Source organism: Branchiostoma lanceolatum, chromosome 12 (genome assembly GCF_035083965.1).
Source record: "Branchiostoma lanceolatum isolate klBraLanc5 chromosome 12, klBraLanc5.hap2, whole genome shotgun sequence".
Classification (NCBI taxonomy): Eukaryota; Metazoa; Chordata; class Leptocardii; order Amphioxiformes; family Branchiostomatidae; genus Branchiostoma; species Branchiostoma lanceolatum.
The window spans coordinates 8,951,758-8,972,841 of NC_089733.1; the positions used below are offsets into that span (position 1 = coordinate 8,951,758).

General features: G+C 43.2%; 3 protein-coding genes and 1 long non-coding RNA gene across 4 annotated transcripts; 2 read left to right on the forward strand and 2 right to left on the reverse strand.

Annotated features, from left to right (window-relative positions):
* Window positions 1-3,319: 3,319 nt before the first annotated feature.
* Window positions 3,320-6,410, reverse strand: LOC136446276 (solute carrier family 15 member 4-like). Its single transcript, XM_066444618.1, has 7 exons — window positions 6,323-6,410; window positions 5,784-5,856; window positions 5,427-5,496; window positions 4,792-4,969; window positions 4,055-4,255; window positions 3,787-3,915; window positions 3,320-3,466 (listed from the first exon to the last, which is right to left on the reverse strand). The coding sequence occupies exons 3-7, from the start codon at window positions 5,472-5,474 to the stop codon at window positions 3,336-3,338; spliced, it is 687 nt and encodes a 228-aa protein (XP_066300715.1). The 5' UTR covers window positions 5,475-5,496; window positions 5,784-5,856; window positions 6,323-6,410; the 3' UTR covers window positions 3,320-3,335.
* LOC136446277 (uncharacterized) lies at window positions 6,232-7,940 on the reverse strand. The gene is made up of 3 exons (XM_066444619.1): window positions 7,653-7,940; window positions 7,144-7,342; window positions 6,232-6,510 (listed from the first exon to the last, which is right to left on the reverse strand). The coding sequence occupies exons 1-3, from the start codon at window positions 7,930-7,932 to the stop codon at window positions 6,306-6,308; spliced, it is 684 nt and encodes a 227-aa protein (XP_066300716.1). The 5' UTR covers window positions 7,933-7,940; the 3' UTR covers window positions 6,232-6,305.
* Window positions 7,941-9,348: 1,408 nt separating this feature from the next.
* Window positions 9,349-14,861, forward strand: LOC136445719 (dopaminechrome tautomerase-like). Its single transcript, XM_066443854.1, has 4 exons — window positions 9,349-9,549; window positions 10,881-11,099; window positions 11,746-11,904; window positions 13,667-14,861. The coding sequence occupies exons 1-4, from the start codon at window positions 9,400-9,402 to the stop codon at window positions 14,402-14,404; spliced, it is 1,266 nt and encodes a 421-aa protein (XP_066299951.1). The 5' UTR covers window positions 9,349-9,399; the 3' UTR covers window positions 14,405-14,861.
* Window positions 14,862-16,940: 2,079 nt separating this feature from the next.
* LOC136446234 (uncharacterized) lies at window positions 16,941-19,782 on the forward strand. Its single transcript, XR_010757533.1, has 2 exons — window positions 16,941-18,820; window positions 18,993-19,782. It is a non-coding gene; the product is annotated as an uncharacterized lncRNA (long non-coding RNA).
* The last annotated feature ends 1,302 nt before the right edge of the window (window positions 19,783-21,084 follow it).

A 21,084-nucleotide genomic window follows, 5' to 3' on the forward strand; every position in this document is an offset into this window, starting at 1 on the left:
ACCATGACAATCCATCTACACGTTCTTCAGTTATGCTGACTTTAAGCATACGGTGACACAATCACACACACACGCAAACACACACGCAAACACACACGCAAACGCACGCAAAACAATATCCTCATGAAAAAGTTTTTTTTCACGGAGATAAAAAACGCACTTCATGCTACCATGTTGTCGTTCGTAGAGCTACGGCGTAATGCGTGGTGAGATACGACGTACATATACTTTGTGAACTGCGGCATAGTTGGATAAACTACGAAATCTTTCAGTTTCGACTGGAATATGAAACCATGGACGATGAAACAATGAGTCATGACCGTCCAAGCCTTAAGAATACCAAAAATACGTTCAGCTACCCTCCATTCTCAATCAGACACTCGTTTGTAACTTTGGACATTTAATGTTAGACAATTTTGACTACGTAAAAACTTACGAATAATGAGGAAATGTTACAATATCCTTCTAAGATAAGACTGTCATGCTAAGAACAACTTGTGCTATTCGGGTAGAGAAGATGATCAACTGATATATTTTATGCAAATGAGAACGTATTATAAATTAGAAACATTTATCATGCGTCACTCGAAAAGGTTAACACCATTTTGCGAAGGTGTGAGGTCGTGGAACTCTGGTTCTTACTAGTTCCGCTATTTGTTTATTTTGGTTTATCACAGCGTGAAAGGGAGGGCAAAACTGGTGCATACACACCTTTACAAGTTGCCCCCCCCCCACTATTTCAACATTTAGTCAATGTTCCGGTAGTATATCGACGGTGTGGTGTTGGTTTGAAATTCCATAGAGTAGTCAAGGACAACCTACATTGTCTGGAAAACCTAACGTTACATAGTCAAATCACTAATCCCCACTTACAGACAATGTGTTACCGTGTTACAGTTGTTTCTGTTTCAGTCCTGGTTGTATGGCAGTATGCAGTGACTCGGCAAGACAATATAGCGTTGCAATGTAGACACATTTTCTGTTTTATGCATGACACATCATCTCATCCCTCTTAAGTCTTGGGATATGATAGTGTACTGCATGTTTTTCTATGCATGCATCACGTTAAATACCGCGTCACAACCTTCCTGAATGCTAACAGTGCCCACATAAACAACAAGTATCATAATCGGTCAGTTAGAGTCATATCTATATCTGAGACAAAAACCAAATACTAACCATTTCCAATACCGTATGTATTTCTGACGGCAGTCTATGAAGTCCATCTGTTTTGTTCTCTCGTATAAACTACCTTTGTCGGCAAGTTCCTCATTTGAACAAATACCCACATGATCTTTGAACTTTGTAAGAGCCTGTCGTTGCCGGGTCGGAGTTCGTATCTGACGGGTAAATGCCGGAAGTGCGTAGTCACATTAAACTTGGAGAGGTTGAAGAATCTGAACTTGGCTGTTCTTATATAGCTACAGGAATATCATTCACTCATATATACAGTTTTTCTGCCTCAGAATTATTCTCCGGAAGAGACGTTCTCTAGACGTCAGGGTGTGCAGCGTCGAACTGAGGCCCAAAATAACAGGGTGTCCCTCTCCTAGGCCTGTACAATGTTTTTATTTGCCAACTCGCGGAGCTGCCTGTTTGCCTGGCAGTGACGTCGACTCGAGACTGGAAGGTCGCCATAAGCAAGTAAGCAAGCAAGCAAGTAAGGCGTCGGTGAAGGTCCGTGCTGCTGAGAGTCAATATTTACCAGAAATAATGGTAACGTTAGGTTGAAACTGAGTAAAAAAATCGATCTTGATTTATGGCTTCACAGCACCTGCCCACTTGCCAAATATCATCGTAATCTATCCAGAGGCAGAGACAGAAAAACAAACAAACAGACAAACAAACAGACAGACGCAGCCAAAACTATATCTCCATTTTTCATGGAGATAATGATGTAAATAATCGTCTCCGGTGAAACGTTTCAGGTCGTGCCATAAAAGCCATTTCACCTTAAGCTTGTTGTAACTTAAGCCATACTGACTTGATTCTATGGATGGCATCCGCGAGTGCATCACTTTTCGCCGATTTAAAAAAAGTTTACGATCACTACTGTCGTGCATAGATGCTGCAAAATGAACAAATACTGTATTTAAAAAAAATATCGGAAAACGGATACTTATGTCATAGAATGTCAAAGTCAATTCCAAAGTCGAAGAGGTGAAAGGACGAAAATAAATACTTCATTATTGGGTACCATGTTCTGTGTGTTAGGTCAGTTGTTCAACTTTCCTTGGATTTCATCATGAAGGCAACTTTCTTCAACCAACTTTTTTTATTTATTCGCACGCTAGCATCGGTTTTGGAGCACCCAGGGGATGTCATCCATATAATAGGATCAGTATGGCCTAATGAATGATAATGCATGATCAGAAGATGTCTGCAATTGAGTGACCAATCTTTATTACACAAAATTTGCGACTAACCATTCACGAACAGTATGGGCCTAGGAAAGCCTAAAGTACCTACATGTATGCTGATTTGCAATTCTTAAAGCATTGTCACGGCATAATATTTCACTGCTACAACGAGAAGTTGCACGATACATCATGATGTTGGTTAACTAACGGTGTATAGTCTCAGGCAAAGAAAACAGCCTTTCGTATTTGTATACCACCTAACGTAAGAATGAAGAGACGTTCGCAAACGGATGATGTAGCCTTCTTGAATGGTGTAATTCATCCCCAATCTGGAATGTGTGAATATGCACTAATTTATGGCTATAATCACCGTGTATAGGGCGCCGTCGGAAGACCCAGAGTATAGCGTTTGAGACAATATCGAAGTTATAGCATCGTGACAAAGATCCGCCGCTCCTGTATATAATTCGTCAACCGTACACGAATGAAGTTGAAATGACATGATTGAGTTGAAATACTAGATTTCTACTAAAAGCACGATGTCATGACATATTGAACAGATTGATTCATTCCTGGTTATTTTCAAAGTTTCACCCTACAATGAGAAATAGCATTATAATTCACATAAACATTTTAAATTCGTAATAAAAATATTCTTTACATTTTAGCTTTCAAAAGGGCCCAAAATCTACATTTAAATCTTATATGCATTTTAGTACATACATAATCAATGCATGCCCAGAATATGCTACTCCGGGTGCCGACTGAATCGAACCAGATTTTTTTGTACAGAAAATTCACGGAAAATTCAAAGTGTTTCTTGCATGAACCAGGCAGCAACCATTGATTTCCACACTGACAGCACTGATGCGTAACTTTGATAAGAAGTGTTTCCTGTGTTTTTGTTCAAACGTTGATTTTCTGTATTACAAGCAATTTCGCTGTGATCAGTCCCCAAATTGACTGCCCTCTCCATCAGTTGTCCTCTTCTTGTATCTGCACGGTGTCCACTGACCTATATTGACATTCCATGTAGCTATAGACGCTGACAAAGGTGGCGAGAAGGAGGACTGCAAGGGCTATGAAGTACCACTCCTCTGCTTGTCCTTTATTGAAATGTAGGTACCAACAACCGTTAGTGACATGGGCGCTAAACGTTCAATCAAAACAGCGACGTGGGTAGGCAATGCACAATTGAATCTCAAACTCCAACCTCTCGAGCCATGACATCGCTTGGTCAGCAAATACATTACTTTATGACAGATATGAGATAGCAAGGTTGCCAATCCCAAATTGTATTGGAGAAATTAATATAAAACATTAATCTCCCATTACATCTCCAATTTATCAAATCTTCAATCTTTACAACCACAAGACAATCTTTTGAGATACCCTTAAAAAAGAAGTCATAAACATATCTTCTCACCGCAAATTTTGTCAAACAACGCCTTCAAACCCAGGCTGACGGCGCTCCCGAGACCCCACACTAGTAGATATGCCCCCATGATTGTTCCCTTACGGCCGGGTGGAGCCTCCGTGTAGGCAAAGTAGTACCCTAATGATCAATGCACAGAACGAATACTAAGTTATCGGCTTCCAATAGAGCCATTGAAAGTACAGAATTAGAAACACACTGATAAAGCACCCTAGACATTTAAAGTTATACTAGCTATAAAGAACAAAGGACAAGTTACCAACTGTCAGGGTCAAGACCTCACTGATGCCGGAAAGAACCAACTGAGGAACCTGTACAAATACGGTCAGCTTAGCAGCACGGACGGTTTGTTTTCCTACTGTCTGATTGAAGAAGTGGCCATCCTTGACCAGAGCTTGGCGAACGGCCTCAACGATCGCCGCAGCCAGCACAGACAAAACGGACAGCAAGATCCCCACACCTGTGGACAGTGACAGTAAAGAACTGCTGCAACACTGGGAGATGCAACTTGCAAGGTCATGCCAAGCTATGATATATATGAATGCTATAGTCTCACTTACCTAGAACGTTATTAGAATAACGGAGATAGTGACTGAATCATTTTTCGTTACTTTCCTAATTGGAGTAGTTGATATGCATGTCAAACTACGCTTCATCGAGTGTGACTTGCACTAGGATAACTTGCTGAATATAGGGGTGTCCCTATAGCTCAACTGGTAGCAGCCTCACACTTGAGTTCCTGGTTCCAACTAATCACTGGGAGCCCCCGGTTCAAATCCTGGGATTGGCATCGCGTCTGGGGCTCAACCCGTCTTTCGGAAAGGGCATCGAAAGGGATGTAAAATGGGGGCCCCGTGTTTGAGGCGGTTTAGTCTGAAGGGCTAGCCAGACCTTTCTGTAAAAATGTACCCTGCTACTGAAACAGGAAAGAAACTTGCTGCCCTATGTGTCACTACGCACTACAAGATGAACAACAACGCAATCTACTGAACATACCCATCAGAGTCATCGGGGCAAGCTTTACTCCCTTGGCCGTCAGGCGGATATACACGATAATGACCATGAATGGGATCATCAGGAGGATGGTTACGCTGTTGATGGCACTCATGTAAATTCCGTCCCACCCATGGGGCATGCGCAGTCGGTCGCTTTGCAGGGGGTAGGTTGTCTGTGTCTGTTGGGATGAATGAACTTTTGTTTATTTGCATGAAAGTTCATAAATCACATAATTAGAAATAAACTGTTCTCCAAGAATTGACTCACCGGAATTTTTGATCGTAGTCGGAAACACAACATTTTTTCTAGGCCTAAGAGATCATGTAGGGGGTGTTGTATTATCAGTAATACTGCCAGAACAGCATCCCCCTACATTGTGTAGTAGTTTAGGCCATTTTTACATATTAAGGAGCTCAGCCATGTGTAAGGAAACCCCAAGCACAGAGACCTTCTCTTTGACTCGACCTGAGCGCTGAGCACACCCTCCATGTTACTTTCCACTAACCCTTCCGGTGTCCGACCCAGTTTCTCCTCAAGTCCAAGAGCACAACATGGTGTCAGAAGTGGGATTCGAACCCACGCCCCCATTCGGTGTATGTACATATTTCTTCACTTGTCGTTCTTAACAACATTACCTGTGAGTAGATGGCATAGTACGGGATCAGAGTTGCAAATATCAGCATCAACTTCAGCGTCTTCGCTCTACTGGATAAGAATAAAAAAATTGCACTGTTCATCTTAAAGCCTTAAAGCTTAAATGTCTTTATGCTTGTCATTTCTTCAAATCTGATAGTTTCAATGTAATCATATTTGCGGAGTTACTAAAAAAGGCGATCCTAATAGCTTTATATCCGTCATTCCAGTTAAAAACCAAATTGAGTCCCAGACAGCGATTTGTTTTGTATCGAACAGACAAAAAACATCTTTGAATGTATTAAAAACTTCTCTAGTGAGAATGTAAAGAAGATGAAGATCTTTTTTCAGCATCGTACCTTTGCTGTGCGGCTCCCTGTTGCCCATTTGTGCCGTTGTGAAACAGCCCAGCAGCATTCCTCCTCAACAACTCTGATATAAGGTTTAGAGCAGCAGTCAATTAACCATGAAACAAAGTACCACGATCATCGCTCGTCAAGTTGATTTTTTTACTCAAAACATATTGCCAGCATTTGCTAGCGACTACGTTATACTTGTGTTTATACTCAGGCTCATTCGATTACTGATTTCCTGGGTTTCACTGTATATATACTATTACAAGACTGGACCTCATGCTACTCAATGCAACGTGTCAACCTTTCGACAAAACACACACACACAAAACACACACAAAACACACACACACACACGCACACACACACGTACACACACACAAACACACACACAAACACTCTCTCTCACACACAGACACACACACACGCACACACACACGCACACACGCACACACACACACACACACACACACACACACACACGCACGCACGCACACACACGCACACATACACACACGCACAAATCGATTAAGTTGTAAACCAACCACGGGTGCTGTCCTGTTGTGGGTCATAGAAGTTTCCGATGCGGCCGAAGACAAACACAATAGCAGAGAGCACAACAGAGGCCAGGACCACCGCATTCCCATAGACCGGATACATGGGGTAGAAGTTGTATAAACTGGCCACCCCCAATACGGCGATGGTGCCACCGACGTTGATGGAAAGGTAGTACCTGAAAAACAAGAGTTCGGAGACCTCATACCATGAAATATGATGATTGTGCAAACAACTTACACATATACATAATATATACATAGTTATGTACCCCTTTAACTAACTAACTTACAAATGTTGCAAATATGACATTACTATCATTTATCACTTAGATGAATTATGGCACTTTTGCATTTATTATGCAAATTAGGGCCATATTTGCACGATTGGTATCTGTTAATATTCCACCTGCCATAACTTATATATGTTACGTGTCCTTTTATGGAAAACACTGGAACTATAGAATTTCCTCATTATTTATGTAAATAAGGACATAATTTGCATAATTTGTATTTTATTGAGTACATCTTTGTCTCACCTACCTACGTGCTGAATATCGTTAACATCTATTGTTCCCTTCTTGAGTTACCCTCTTTGGAAGATTTTCACAAAGGTCCCTGCAATAACAAGCTGCTAGGGAGTCCAAACTTATGTCATTTCTTTTTGCGCAAGATCTATCACCCAAAAATAGTGACCATAGCTTGTCCATAAAATGATAAATGAATATTTCCTACGCATTCCATTGCTGAAGGAAATGAATCATGTCGTTTGTGCGTACGCAATATATAGTGTATATCTCAATATACACTACCAGTGGAAGAAATTCCGCAGCTTGATTTTGACTTCGCCGTCGGACGTTTTGTACTGCTGCGCGCCAAACAGCCCCAGGTTGGACTTGCTACCGCCTGTTCCTATGGCAACGAGGGTCAGGCCCGCCACGTACAGCCCGGACACACGGTCGTCCGGACTTTGACCACCCAGATGGGAGGACATAAACAGCAAATCGGTCCCTGGAGTCGGAAATTCAATATAAAGATAACAATTTGCTAGAGCATATAAAGTGAATGACATTCTATAGTGAAGAGTAAACACGGTAGATCAGTTATGACTCGTAGTTGATTATCAATCTCACAGTGTATGATGGTGTTCTAGATTTGAATTTTCCTCGTTTTTGACCACTTTATCTTGTGTTAAAAAAGAAAATGTCAAACTTTTCCTAAAGAAAATCACAAAAGATACCCCCAAAAGACCGATTTGATATGCTTCAAACCAACGCCTGCGGTGTCGAAATCAAATGTTGACACCAGCCTCAAAAATCACCAACAATGTAGATAAAAAGACTGGTGAGAATTATCCAGAACCGGTTGTAGATGTCGGCCAGCCAACCACCGATGAAAGTCAATATGTAAGCAACTGCCATGAAAATCCACGAGATGTCAGTCAGTACACGTGGCTGATGATTGTAACGCTGGGCCATGTTGGCCAGGATCCCATAATACGCGACGCGCTCGAACAGTTCGCTCAGGCAAATCAGCAAACTGCTGCGCCAGACTTTCTTGTTTCCCGCTTCCCCTGCTGCATCCGGTGGTTCTCTTGGCATAGTTGTCTCTATCTGAATTTAAAGATGAAGAAATCATTTCTCTTATGCTCAACAGAGTACAAAATATTTTCCAACTGCCGACCTACCGACTGACGACTTATTTCATTATTTGAAGCCATCCCGCGGCTTATATCAGGCCTTTATGAGGCTCAAGATGTACAATGTACTGTCGTAGACGCTGTTTCAGATATGTCATATATCTTGATTTTTAACCTGTACATTATTTGGACTTAGCGTATGCTAAACTGCCACGGTAGCAAAACTCGACCGTCGCCTCTTTGTCATAGTTTGAACGTGACTTGATGAAATGAGTACATGGATAATCATGTCGGTTTGATTATTCTTCATAGAGCTCATCATTGAGGCTTACCGAGCAGACTGTCAAGATAAGCGTAAGTACCTGGATTCCTTTTCTTTGCTGGAGAAGGAGCTTGAGAGAGTGGTGCCCGACAAGAACAGATCTATAATGTTGGTATGGTCATGCTATAGTCAAAATAAAGACCAAATAATCAACCTTTGACTATAGAATTGATTTTCAGAAGACTTTCGACTTGGTAAATAGTGCACTATTAGCTTACCTGGTCGGCAAATGATAAACTACAATGTATAAGCTTGAAGGTCAAACTGTAATTGATGCCCCTGCTTGGATAAGAAATTTTACCTGACATAAATGATTTCATACAGTTCTCCCGGTGAATGAGTGAGTGAGGCTAACACACAACATTAATAATTACCCAATCCTTCATGACTTTGCCTTTGGTACCATTACAGCAGAAGTCGGGTCAGGGTCAGTGTTTTATACCTTCCAATACTTCTTTCAAGTTACTCTCCAAGCAGAGGAGAGGTTCCGGCTGGTTTTTGACGTGTTTTAGGCGTTTTTGTCGGGTTTTCTACTTTATCATCTTTTTTTTGTCTCTTCCCCTTCCTTGAACTCTACATCTGCTTGGAGATTAAGCAATCCCACTTGGCAATGCTTACTGAATCCCCTTAAGAAGACACATACCTCTTGGGGAGACAGGAGATATAGTTGTCTGTTGATAAAATTTGACGGATAAATACTGTCGGTGCCGCAGTCACTTTCTACGCACAGTTTGATCCTGAGTTTTTCAACAATAAAGGTTCAAATAAGATTATCTCTTAGCAAGTGAGGACGTGATAGGGTTTGTACAGGCATATCGATTTCTGAAACCAAACTGGTGTTTCCACATCCGTTGATATCTAAAGATGAACTTCTTACAGCAAAGACAACAATGGCTGTGCATGTCCTCAAAGTAAAAGTTCACATAAAAATTCAATGACTTCTTTTAAAAATTCATTGAGTTTTGGCGAGCTTTGTCAACCCCCTTTGTGTCCCCCGCGGTAAAACTACAACGTCACTGTGCCAAAGTGTGGTGAAGTTGTGACATCCGTCCAGTGGTTGTACTTTCATCGACACTTATTGATATTCCGTACACGTAGACGGTCGGGATGTGTCGGTTGTTTGTCGGGCTGGTCTCGTTACTTATCGGGTTGTTTCTGAGGGCTGGGCGGGGCCAGATGTACGGGGACGCCGAGCTGGTGCACGAGTGGGTGGGCGACCAACTGGACTACACTTGGCCACCAGACGCTGACAGGCAGGTATGTAGTGTCAAAAACCGTAGTATGTTCTTTTGACGTATTAGACTTCGTTCTTCTTCGTCCTTAGGTAACATGGCTTATAATGCTTGGCACAAACTATAACTAAGGAATGCAAGGAAGAACGCTAACGGTCACAACCAACCGCAACCGAGTATCAGCCATACACATTCTGTGCATATAACTGATGAAATTTACGATGTTAGTTGGGAATGCAGCGCGGTCGCATATCATGAGAGGGTGTACCCCATACAATGTATCTAGTTCAGCTCAAGGCTTTTCCGAAATATCAGTGTCATTGTGACTCACTTGGAGGTTAAACAGTCAACATGAATATATGCACATCGTTGCAATTGTAGCAGAGTTTATATATTAAAACACAAAACAGGTTTTCATAACCTTTGCGACAAAGGACGTTAATAGTGGATGGTCCCTTCACTTATTTCTTTAACCTCGAGATGAACTCCAGTCATAACTCTGTAGTCGTCTGGGCGCAGATATGTTCCAGCTGCCTTAAATGAGACCACGACGTCGTCTGTCGGTAGCCTGATATACAGCAGCCTAGGTCAGCTGGCTGTGTCCCTCCCAGAGGCAGGCACCAATCCCGCGTATATCAGGGTAGACGTTACAGTGGACATGCGCGGCTTTGTAGTGCCAACATAAAATCCTTGAAAGCCTTTCTTTTCCTTGAAAATTTTGGCCCAATCTGGAGACTTTTTTGGTTAGAAGGAACAGACAGGGTCTAAGCTTTCCCATTTTGGTCAGAATCTGTTCAGCTCACCAGATTAGTTGGCGTAAGAACCGTCGATATGTGAGTAGTTTGGTCAGGCCTGCCCTGAGCGGATGAATACAGCCGAAATCTGGGTCAAATGTAAGGTTTGTTTACTTCCGGGATCTGTACTCGTCGTTTGAGCTGGATAACAGCCTGTTTTCTTTGCATGGTTATCAATTATACCCTTGTGACTATGTGGTGCAGAAGAATTTTTGAGATTGAACTTTGGGTAAGTACTTTCACAAGGTGTCGTTTTAGGGCTTCTTATGCTTATCTGCAATGAGGACATTCCACTATAACGTCTGCCCATCAACCAGGAAAAACCAAATACCTGCATATGCCATTAAACATGTATTTATCTAGCCTCCACCAGGCCGTTTTACGGGGGCATAGGTATTTATCAGGGTATCAGACAATACACTTGTCTATATAAAGCCTCAGACAATGACAGTGATGATAAATGTATCATTAATGATAGATGGCATCATATTCATCGGCTACCGTGTTTTTCATGGTACCAATTTGTAAAGACCAAAGCGAAATTTCCTCGTCCCGATCACAGAATGCCCTGAACAGCGGAGCGTACATTCCCGACAATAACGGCATCGTGGGCATCAAGGTGCACCGGTCCGTGGTGTACGTCACCGTGCCCCGCTGGCGGGAGGGCGTGCCCGCGTCCCTGGCCGCCGTGCAGGACGGACCGGACCGGGCACTGCTGCGACCCTTCCCGGGCTGGGACTGGCACGACCCCGCTAACTGCTCCGTGCTGCAATACGTCCAGGTAAGGTGGAATTTCTGATCGATGTCAACAAGACTGCAAACGTATCGTCAGACTTCTTGAAATATTTACTTGAAACGTTTGACAAGTGAGTGAGTGTGACGCGTACGCACATATGTCTGTGTGTGTCTGAGTGTGTGTATGTATCTATCTATCTATCTATCTATGTATGTATGTATCTATCTATCTATCTATCTATCTATCTATCTATCTCATCTATCTATCTATCTATCTATCTATCTATCTATCTATCTATCTATCTATCTATCTATCTATCTATCTATCTGTAACAGTGAGGATCAACCTCCGCTAACTGACCAGTCTAACTGGTCCGGACCTTTTAGCCTAGTGATTAGCGCGTTGAATTCCCCAGCCGTGCGGATTGGGATCGGCGTGAGTTCGAATACCGGGAGCGGCGTACTCGCCTCTTTGGGTTTTTACATATCTATCTATATATGTGTATGTGTGTGTATGTGTGTGTGTGTGTGTGTGTGTGTGTGCGCACGCCTCTCTCTCTTTGCCTGTCACGTGTCTGTGTGTGTGTCTGTATGTGTCTGTATGTGTCTATATGTTAATAAATCCAACTGCTCATTCTCCCGCACTGCCCTCCACTCCCTTCCCTTCACCCTACATCAGAGCATGGAGATAGACCCTCTGGGCCGGTCTGTACTTCCGGGGCGTTACCCCCATCAACGCCTGCCCACCTCAGCTGATCGTCTATGACATCATCAAGGGCGTGGTCGTCCGAGACTTCACCTTCCCCAATGACGTGGCTTCTTACGACTCAAGTTTTCTCAACGACCTTGTGGTAAGATATCTTTATAACTGTCTGTAGTACAGTACAGTCTTATAGTATAAACGCTGACGCATTGTCAAACTTTCTTCATGATCCCGGGATTCAAAGTGACTAGCCTAGTGATTTAGGGCAGATACCATAATCAGACTTGTCCATAGGAAGCTATGCTTTAAAGCACTGAAACAAGGGCTCAGAAAAGTACTTACCGACATTACAAGCCCAAAAAATTCTTATGCACCAGAAAGCCACAACTGTCTACTTTAGAATCATGCAAAGAAAACAGATACTTGACGAGCTCGATCTCCCGGGACAGCTGACAGAAGTCAGAAGGAAAGAAATTTCAACTTTGACCTAGGTTCAGGCTGTAACCATCCGCTCAGGGCATGTGTAACCAAACCACTCGGATATCTCCGATCCTTACGCTAACTAAACAGGTGAACTGAACAAATTTTGACCAAACTGGGAAAGCTTAGACCTGTTCCTTCTAGCCCAAACGTCTCCAAAATGGACCAAAGATTTTTTTTTTAAAGAAGGGTTTTTACAAGTTTAGTCCATGTTTTGCACTCCACTGCGCGACGCAAATGTGACGTCTGCCCTTTAGCTTTGGATTGCGGGAGTTTCATATGTAAAATTGGAGTCCTGTTCCAAAATCAAGGTTATTGCGATGTGACCAAGCTGGATATTGATATTCAACTGCTTAGACCCCGCAAACAGTCACACCTTCAGGATCAAGTGGATTCACTTGAAGTATGGTCCAACACTGCGCAACTGAAACTGAACCCTAAGAAGTGTATGGTACTGACTGTTTGCTTTATGAAGAGCCCACCTCCCCCTCCACCCATAACTCTCGGGGGCAAACCCCTTCTGGCAGTGGTCGTTGCTAAAGTGTTGGGAATCTGGTTGCAGTCAAATCTGAAATGGGACAAACAAGTCTGCGAGTCTACCAAGAAGGCCAACAAACGTATGTTTATGCTCCGGAGACTTAAGACGTTCGGTCTTTCGACGCCAGATTTAGTAACTGTGTACTGCGGCTATATTAGGCCTATCCTGGAACACTGTGCACCCGTCTATCACCACAGCCTCACAAACAAACAGACAATAACTTTTGAAAATGTACAAAGACGCGCATGCCGAATCATTCTAGGCCGCCACTACCATGACTACGCCACATCTCTACAACAGTGCGGGCTCGAAACTTTGAAGGAAAGGAGGAACAACCTCTGCCGAAGATTTGCTGCCAGCATGGAGAAATCAGAGAGAACTGTAGACCTGTTGCCCCCAACCCGACTAGCATCACATGGACGTAACCTCAGAAACTCAAAAACTCTGTCTCTGCCTACTACTCGCACCACTAGGTTTAGTAACAGCCCAATTCCATCACTTCTAAGAATACTAAATGAAACAAAATGACACTGCTGCCTGAGAAGTATTATGTTATGATTAATGGACTTAATGTTGTACATGTGTGTATTCGCTTTAGACGTAATAGTATTTTTAAAGGACAATATTGACAGAGTCGATTTTATGGCAATAAGTGCAATGAGTGCAATAGTGCAATAGTTTTGTGAGTAAATGTGATTGATTTGATTTGTTTTATTGAATGTCACAATAGACGCAATTCAGTCTACAAATGTAGTACTGCAAGTTCTGTTGATTAATAAAACCATTTTGATTGATTGATTGATTGATTGAATTGTTCAACGTCTCAACCAATCAATTTTGGCGACGCCTCAGGGTGGAGCCATTTCAACTTTTCAATGGCATCCCGTTCCAGGTTGACACCTCTGACCCTGACCCTAACAAGTGGTTTGCTTACATCACGGACACCAGCGGAGATGGTGCCATCATTGTCTACGACTTCTACAACAACCTTGCTCACAAGGTCACGGACCCGAGCATGGCTGCTGAAGAGGACGCGACCATTCTCGACATTCACGGGGTCCAAGTCAACACAAGAGCGCCCGTAGATGGTATCGCCCTGTCGCCAGTGTCGAGTGCGGATCACCGCGTGTACTACTGCTCCTTAGCCGGCTATTCCCTATTCTCTGTCCCGAGTAGCGTTTTGCGGGATCCCGATGTAAGTGCGATTAGCAATCAAGTCACGAACCACGGCCGGAAAGTGTCCCAGAGCGATGGTCTCGCCATGTCCGACACAGGTGTTCTGTACTTCGGCGCTCTAACGCTAGATGGCGTTTACAAATGGGACACGTCGCTCCCACTGTCGTCCCAAGAGCTTGTCCTGGCGAATCACACCAAGATGCAGTGGGTCGACACGTTTGGGTTCGATGAGAAGGGATGTCTGTGGTTCGCAGACAAGGATAAGATACAGGACAATCTTGTGGGCACGGCGAATTTCACGGGACAGGTTTCCCGCGTCTGGAAGGTGTATGTTGGGGAAGGGTCATACATGAGTGTCAAAACAAGCGGAGAGAAAAAGACAAGCAACTCTGTCCTTATCACATTGGTCGCGACAGCAATATCTTGTCTGTCCGTACGCGTTTTTGTAGTCTAAGAGAATTTCATTCTAAACTGATGGTTGAAGAAACTAACAAACATAGCAATCGGTGATCATAGCATACACGTCCGAATAATATGATATAGGATACGATATGTATGATATGTATACTTCACTATTTTGTAAACTTTAGGACCGACTCGATATGGAAATTAATGGATGCTGAGAACTAACTTGATTTATTGACGTGACGGATTGAGACCGTTTATAATGACTTGTTGTCCGGTACGTCCTAACCAGTGATACTAGAGATGAGTAAGTACCGTACGTCGAAAATTTATCAAGACAGCTGGAGATACATGTGAATGGGTGGAGCACGGAACATGGTGTGATCATCCTGTGCTACTGGCATCTTGGCAGCTGCAGGCACGTGTAGTCTGTGGAACAGAGACGGTCGCTGATACGACTTACTAACCTCACGTGGAGGTGAGAACACGAGAACCGTGAGAACTAAGCCGAGTTGTCTAGTTGTTGTCATCTTTATCTTGAATTCTAACAATGTGAAGGCAAGGAGGTTTTATATAGAACCGCCTTGGTGAAGGTAAGGTTGCGTGAAGAAGCTTTACCATAGTAAACAATGTCACGGCCACATTGGAATGACCGATTTTGTCTAGGTCAAGTTTCACGAAGGTGAAGTTCCACGAGTAATAAAGGTCATCAACCTTTCAAGAGTAAGATTTTTTTCCCCTTCTTTTCCGATGTTCCCCGGGTGTCTTCTCCACGAAACGGTCCATTGTACCATTTCCCGTGGGAGGGGTGAGGGGTTATACAAATCAAATCAAACTTGATGTGTACATGAGTGTCGAAACAAGCGGAGAGGAAATCCTAAGAAGCTGTGTTCTGATTATTTTGGCAGCGATAGCAACATATCGTCTGTCCGTTAAGTTAGCCTAGGAAAAACCTTATTTTAAACTTATAATTGAAGAAACGAACTAAAGTAGCAACAATGTAGGTACATACACGTATGCTTCCTCATGAGACATGAGAGATCATGGGACACATGTCAGGAAGTAGCACAGGACAAATCTCCAAGCAGATCTATCGGTGGCAAAGACCGTATCCAACTGACAAAGGGAGTTTTAATCGACGATTTGAACTTCCTTTCCCAGTTTGATACGGTCTTTGCCACCGCCATGATAGATCTGCATGGAGATTACACAGCACGCGATTTACAGTCTGTTAATGCTAGGGTCACATTTCCAATCCGGGACCCGGCCGGGCAGTCTTTGGGAACGAAAAGCATGATATAAAAGACAACAAAAACACAAAACGTACCCACAATTATTAAAGTGCATAGCTTGTGCAAATCTATTGACATACACTTTAATTTTTCGTTTCCGCAAACAGCCCGGCCGGGCCCCGCTTAGGAAATGTGACCCTAGCATAACCCGGTACCTTGACAGTCATATCATTGTAGCCTGGATGCCAGACTGTTTCAAGGGCCTAGACAGGCCAGCTCCTCGACTCTAGGCAAATTTACTACAGACCTCCCAACGACTTAGACCCTGTTTCTAACTCAGAGGGGTGGTAGAATTTCCTTGGGGTATGTTGGCCCTAAGGCTGAGGAACTGGAGACGGTCACTGATCAATACGACTGACGTTCATAAGGAACTCGCGTGGCAGAGGTAAAAAAAGGATAGAAACAACCTTTATCTTAAATTTGAACAAATGAAGGTAACGTTGAATGACGAACCGTTTACCATAGCACACAATAGGAATTTCACCTTCTAAGGTGAAGAAAAAGAAGGAGAAGTTCTAAGAGTCCTGGTACAGCTCATCAACACACTAAGATTTTTTCTTTCTATCCGATGCTCCCCGGATGCCCTCTTTACCAAACGACACATTCTACCGTGTCATGTTTTACCTTCGTCCTTCTCCATACGCTCTAATCAAATGTCAGTGTCAGAGACAGAGATTTCACAAAGTCGTGTCTCATTCGAAAAAAGACACCGACGTTGAGATATGACCGAATCGAAAGCACTCTTCATTATATCTGCCACGACCAAATGGTCAGAAGGCATATCGCAATGCATAAAACATTGACAGCTTTCTCGAAAGCAACAACAAGTTCTACACTTCCAAGTCCAGAAAAGACTCAAAACACCTGGCGTGAATTTGAAGGTTCTAGTCTGGCGTTTCAAGGACTTGCGGTTGTTTTGCAGGAAACAGGTTATCAATATCACACTCCGTTTTAATTGGCATGGAATTCCCACATCTTATGCAAGGTATACTAGAAACGTGTTTATATACATGTACAAGTATACTGCTGCAGGTGTTAGGGTGTAACAGATATAAGCTAGGAACATGTAGCTGAACTATCGGAGTTTCAAAATGAGACGTGAAAATTAGGTCTTTGTCAACCTTCAGAGAAATGTTTCTATCAGTGTAGAATGAAAAATAGTTCGTTTTTAATTGGCGCGGAATTCCCATATCTAAATCAAGATACACACACTGCACGAAATGGCCACGTATCCTGACGGATCCGACGGATCCGGAATCGGGCCTCATGGCGTTTCCGAGCGAATCTGGAAAAATCCCAGTTCACTGCTCGGATACTGAAGTGCCCGCAGATCCGACCAATTCCGACGCCGTATTCTTCTGGATTCGTGATGCCCCTCGGATACCCGAAGATATTTGCGCGGATCCCTCGTTTTTTGATATTTGGAATGTTCGGATTGTTTGTATGTCGGTAGTTGCTTCGGATCCTGACGAATAAATACACACGGCACGGCATGATCTCATTTCCTGACGAATCCAGCAGATCCGGAATTGCGCATCATAGCAGATACGGAACGTTTCCGATTGGATCCGATGCACCTCAGATCAGACAATTTCGGCGCCGTATACGTCTGGATCCTTCATACGTTTCGGGTACAGATACGGAACGTTTCCGAGCAAATTCAGACAATTACCAGGTACACCTCAGATCCGGCAATTCCGACGCCGTATACGTCTGGATCCGTGATGCGCGTCGGATACCTGAGGATATTTGCGCGGATCCTTCGTTTTTAGATATTTGTCAATATGGCAGAGATGTTCGGATTGTTTGTCGGTAGTTGCTTCGGATCCTGACCAACAAATACACACTGCACGGCACGCGGCATGATCTCAGATCCTGACGAATCCAACAGATCCGGAATTGCGCATCATAGCAGATACGGAACGTTTCCGATTGGATCCGATGCACCTCAGATCCGACAATTCCCGCGCCGTATACGTCTGGATCCTTCATATGTTTCGGGTACAGATACGGAACGTTTCCGAGCAAATTCGGACAAATACCAGGAACGCCTCAGATCCAGCAATTCTGATGCCGTATACGTCTGGATACGTTTCGGGTACAGATACAATATCTACTCGGATCTTTCATTTTTTTATGTATTTGCCAATATGTTAGAAGTTCAGATTTGCCAATATGTTAGAAGTCATGAGCTGTCTCGGATCCTGACGTGTACGGAACACGGATTCGTGTCGGATATCCAAATTACCCACAAGACACTTCTGGGCGCGACAAACGTTAACGGTTTTCTTTCGGTTAACAGCACAGACAAGAACGGCGTTTCATCACCTTCTGTGCTTAACATGGCATCGCCAGAGTCTACCATGGTCGACAAGTGATTTTTGAGTGGCTTGAGAGTCGAAGGGAATTCGGTGTAAACTTAAACGCACGGAATTGCGACGTTGTCTTCTTCGTGCATGCAATATTCGTCGCCCCCCTCCCCCCTTTTAAACGCTGGTAGGGAGTTGATTCATCATATAGAGGGACTGCCCTTTGGTAAGTACAAATTGAAAAATTCCCGTTTCTAACTAGTTTTGACGTCAGTTATCCTCCTATTGTGGCTTGACATATCATCGCATTCGCATGACCATAAGAATTCTCCAGCTGACCTGCCCTTTTACGGCGTTAGGATCTAGGAAATTTAAGATTTTAATTTGTTCATTCTTGCCAATGGTCAGCAGACATGTGTGTCTGGTTAACGTTTCAGATACAAAATAGCAAGCAGTGGAGGGAAAGATAATTAAAGATATGGAAGGGAAGAAAATGTCATAAGTATGTGTCCCACAAAGATCCCACAGTTTGTGGATAGTGAACTAGAACTTATAAGGAGGCAGTAGTGTGCCTCAGTGATTATTTCATTCAGTTATAGCTGTGCATGTTTGATCAATATCATATTCAAGTTATAGATGTAAGTTTTACGTAGTCAATTCAATGATGCCCAGATTCATTTTTTTTACACATGCGAGTATGTGATATGTTTAATATTTGTCATTGTTTCCATTTATATATATATATCCAGTACAGCATCGGCAGATACTTCCTTCACAAATGCAGCACATATTGTGAGGACCTTGGCTGGGAACAAAGCAATCAACTGTCAGATGCTCAGCTGCTGAGTACCTCAGGCTCCTTTGGTAAGTCCATCATCGGTACACTTCAATGTTAGCTGAGAGAGGCATGATGGATATCCATTGTCCCGTGTTTTTTGTAGCTGCTGTGATGAAACGAAGCACATGTCAAAATCATGTGACATGTTCCTTAAATACGTGAATTGATATTTATTCATCATTTGGTTTTATCATATAGGAACTGGTTCATCACAAGATGGACTCCAAGCTGAGTCCAACGTGCAGATACAGAAGAAATCAGCCTTGCCTGTACCTTACCAAGAGTGCATGGAAGAAGTGAACTCAGATGTAGTCAGAGCAAGGGGGAGAGGACGATTATACACATGCAGTTCCACGGCATATGCTACTTACATTTAAAATGTGGCGTGTCATAATGGGAGTTCTTCAGACAGTATAATGTTACTTTCTATTTTCAACCTCTGTATTTGAAATAATTGTATCTGATGGCTTTTAGACGAAGAGCTGGCCACAAATAAGGCTTTTATTACTTTAGTGGAATATTTAGAACATGTAGATAATTTTGGTCCAAGGGCACTATACAGTAGTAAATATTACCACAATGTTGTGATGGTGTTAATTGTAATACATTTCATAATTTTTCAGAACATTGTGCTTGCACAACCCCAATTTACCGACATTAACCTGCATATGCAGTGGTGCTTTGAGTATGTGGATGTCCCTCAGCCTGTCTCAAATGAAATGGATCATTTAGCCACATAGTACTTCCGTTTTGTATTGTATTTGATAGTTTTTGAACTTAGAAATACATTATGTTGAGATATGAAAAGATACATATGTTACATACAGGCTTTCCCAAACTTCCTGTCATTCAAAATGATGTTTTGGGTATAGTTAAATTAGGAATGCAAGCACTTAGTCGGATCCGTTACGGATTCGTTGTTGGGTCCACCTGTATCCGTCAGTATTCACCATTTTCTTCAAAATACAGAAAAATCCCTGTACGCATCCGTCAGGATCTGTGGCATTTCCGTACAGTGTACGGCTCCGTATTCGTCGAAAATCCCTTACTTTCGGATTCTTCAGGACATATTCCATATACCGGTGCGGAAATAGTCGGATACGTTACACGAATCCGCGTGTATCCGTCAGTATCCGCCAAAAACACAGAAAAATTCCTGTTCGTATCCGTCAGGATCTGTGGCATTTCCGTACAGTGTACGGCTCCGTATTCGTCGAAAATCCCTTACTTTCGGATTCTTCAGGAAATATTCCATATACCGGTGCGGAAATAGTCGGATACGTTACACGAATCCGCATGTATCCGTCAGTATCCGCCAAAAATACAGAAAAATCCCTGTTCGTATCCGTCAGGATCGGTGGCATTTCCGTACAGTGTACGGCTCCGTATTCGTCGAAAATCCCTTACTTTCGGATTCTTCAGGAAATATTCCATATACCGGTGCGGAAATTGTCGGATACCTTACACGAATGAAATCCGTCAGTATCCGTCAGTATCCGACAAAAATACAGAAAAATCCCGGTACGTATACGCCGGGAAACGAGGCCATTTCGTGCAGTGACAGTGCAGGACCACAGGTGTAAGAGTGTGACCAAGGAGTGTGACAAATACATGATAAAAACGTTGCAATATGGCTCTCTGTCATCGTTTCCAAGATGTTAAAATGGGCCTCCTTGTTTTTGATTTTCTTGTTCTTATTCCGTTTCCCAAGTTACAGCCGTCTAGAAGGCGTTACTGTTATCTGTAGGCCAAACGGGGTGAACTGTTTCTCCTCACTCGCGGCCACCCACATGTATTTTCGTTGAAATAAAAGGCCGTCTTCACGGCCGTCAGACAGCAGTACTTGTCGGACTTGCTTACGGTCTTCCGTCTTTGTTGGGTCATAACTTTTGCTTTTCCGTACTCCTGTCAGTGTCGAACGCCTTCTAGCCGACCACACCCAGGTCCCGTTGATTAAGCAGTGAGTAAGCCTCTCTTTTACTAGCCTTCGTGCGGCAGTTTCCACCGGGCATTTTTCCAAACGTTAACGGCGCCACGTTTCTGATAGTACGCTTCCAGTGAACAGGCCGTCGAATGGAGGACAGGGAAGAATGGCATAAGGTGGTCCATGCTTCCCGACACGTCCTTGACGCGACGATAACGACCGTGCCGAGATCTGATTTGCTGTCCTAGTGTGTCATGTGGAATCTCGGTTAGATCGATGAGGTTCTATTGTACGATAGACCCTCCTTGCATGGTTAGATCTTGGAATGTTGGCACAGACGTACGTACCTCCTACATTCCGCCCGTG

Excerpts from the sequence above, each read along its gene's own strand:
- LOC136446276 (XM_066444618.1), bottom strand. The coding sequence starts at position 5,474 with ATGCTGATATTTGCAACTCTGATCCCGTACTATGCCATCTACTCACAG. Across the intron at positions 4,970-5,426 it reads ACTATGCCATCTACTCACAG|ACACAGACAACCTACCCCCT; the intron begins GTAATGTTGTTA and ends TCATCCCAACAG. Across the intron at positions 3,467-3,786 it reads GTTGTTTGACAAAATTTGCG|GACAAGCAGAGGAGTGGTAC; the intron begins GTGAGAAGATAT and ends ATTTCAATAAAG.
- LOC136446277 (XM_066444619.1), bottom strand. The coding sequence starts at position 7,932 with ATGCCAAGAGAACCACCGGATGCAGCAGGGGAAGCGGGAAACAAGAAA. Across the intron at positions 7,343-7,652 it reads TCTTTTTATCTACATTGTTG|GGACCGATTTGCTGTTTATG; the intron begins GTGATTTTTGAG and ends TTCCGACTCCAG. Across the intron at positions 6,511-7,143 it reads CTGCGGAATTTCTTCCACTG|GTACTACCTTTCCATCAACG; the intron begins GTAGTGTATATT and ends CTTGTTTTTCAG.
- LOC136445719 (XM_066443854.1), top strand. The coding sequence starts at position 9,400 with ATGTGTCGGTTGTTTGTCGGGCTGGTCTCGTTACTTATCGGGTTGTTT. Across the intron at positions 9,550-10,880 it reads CACCAGACGCTGACAGGCAG|AATGCCCTGAACAGCGGAGC; the intron begins GTATGTAGTGTC and ends TCCCGATCACAG. Across the intron at positions 11,100-11,745 it reads CCGTGCTGCAATACGTCCAG|ACCCTCTGGGCCGGTCTGTA; the intron begins GTAAGGTGGAAT and ends GCATGGAGATAG.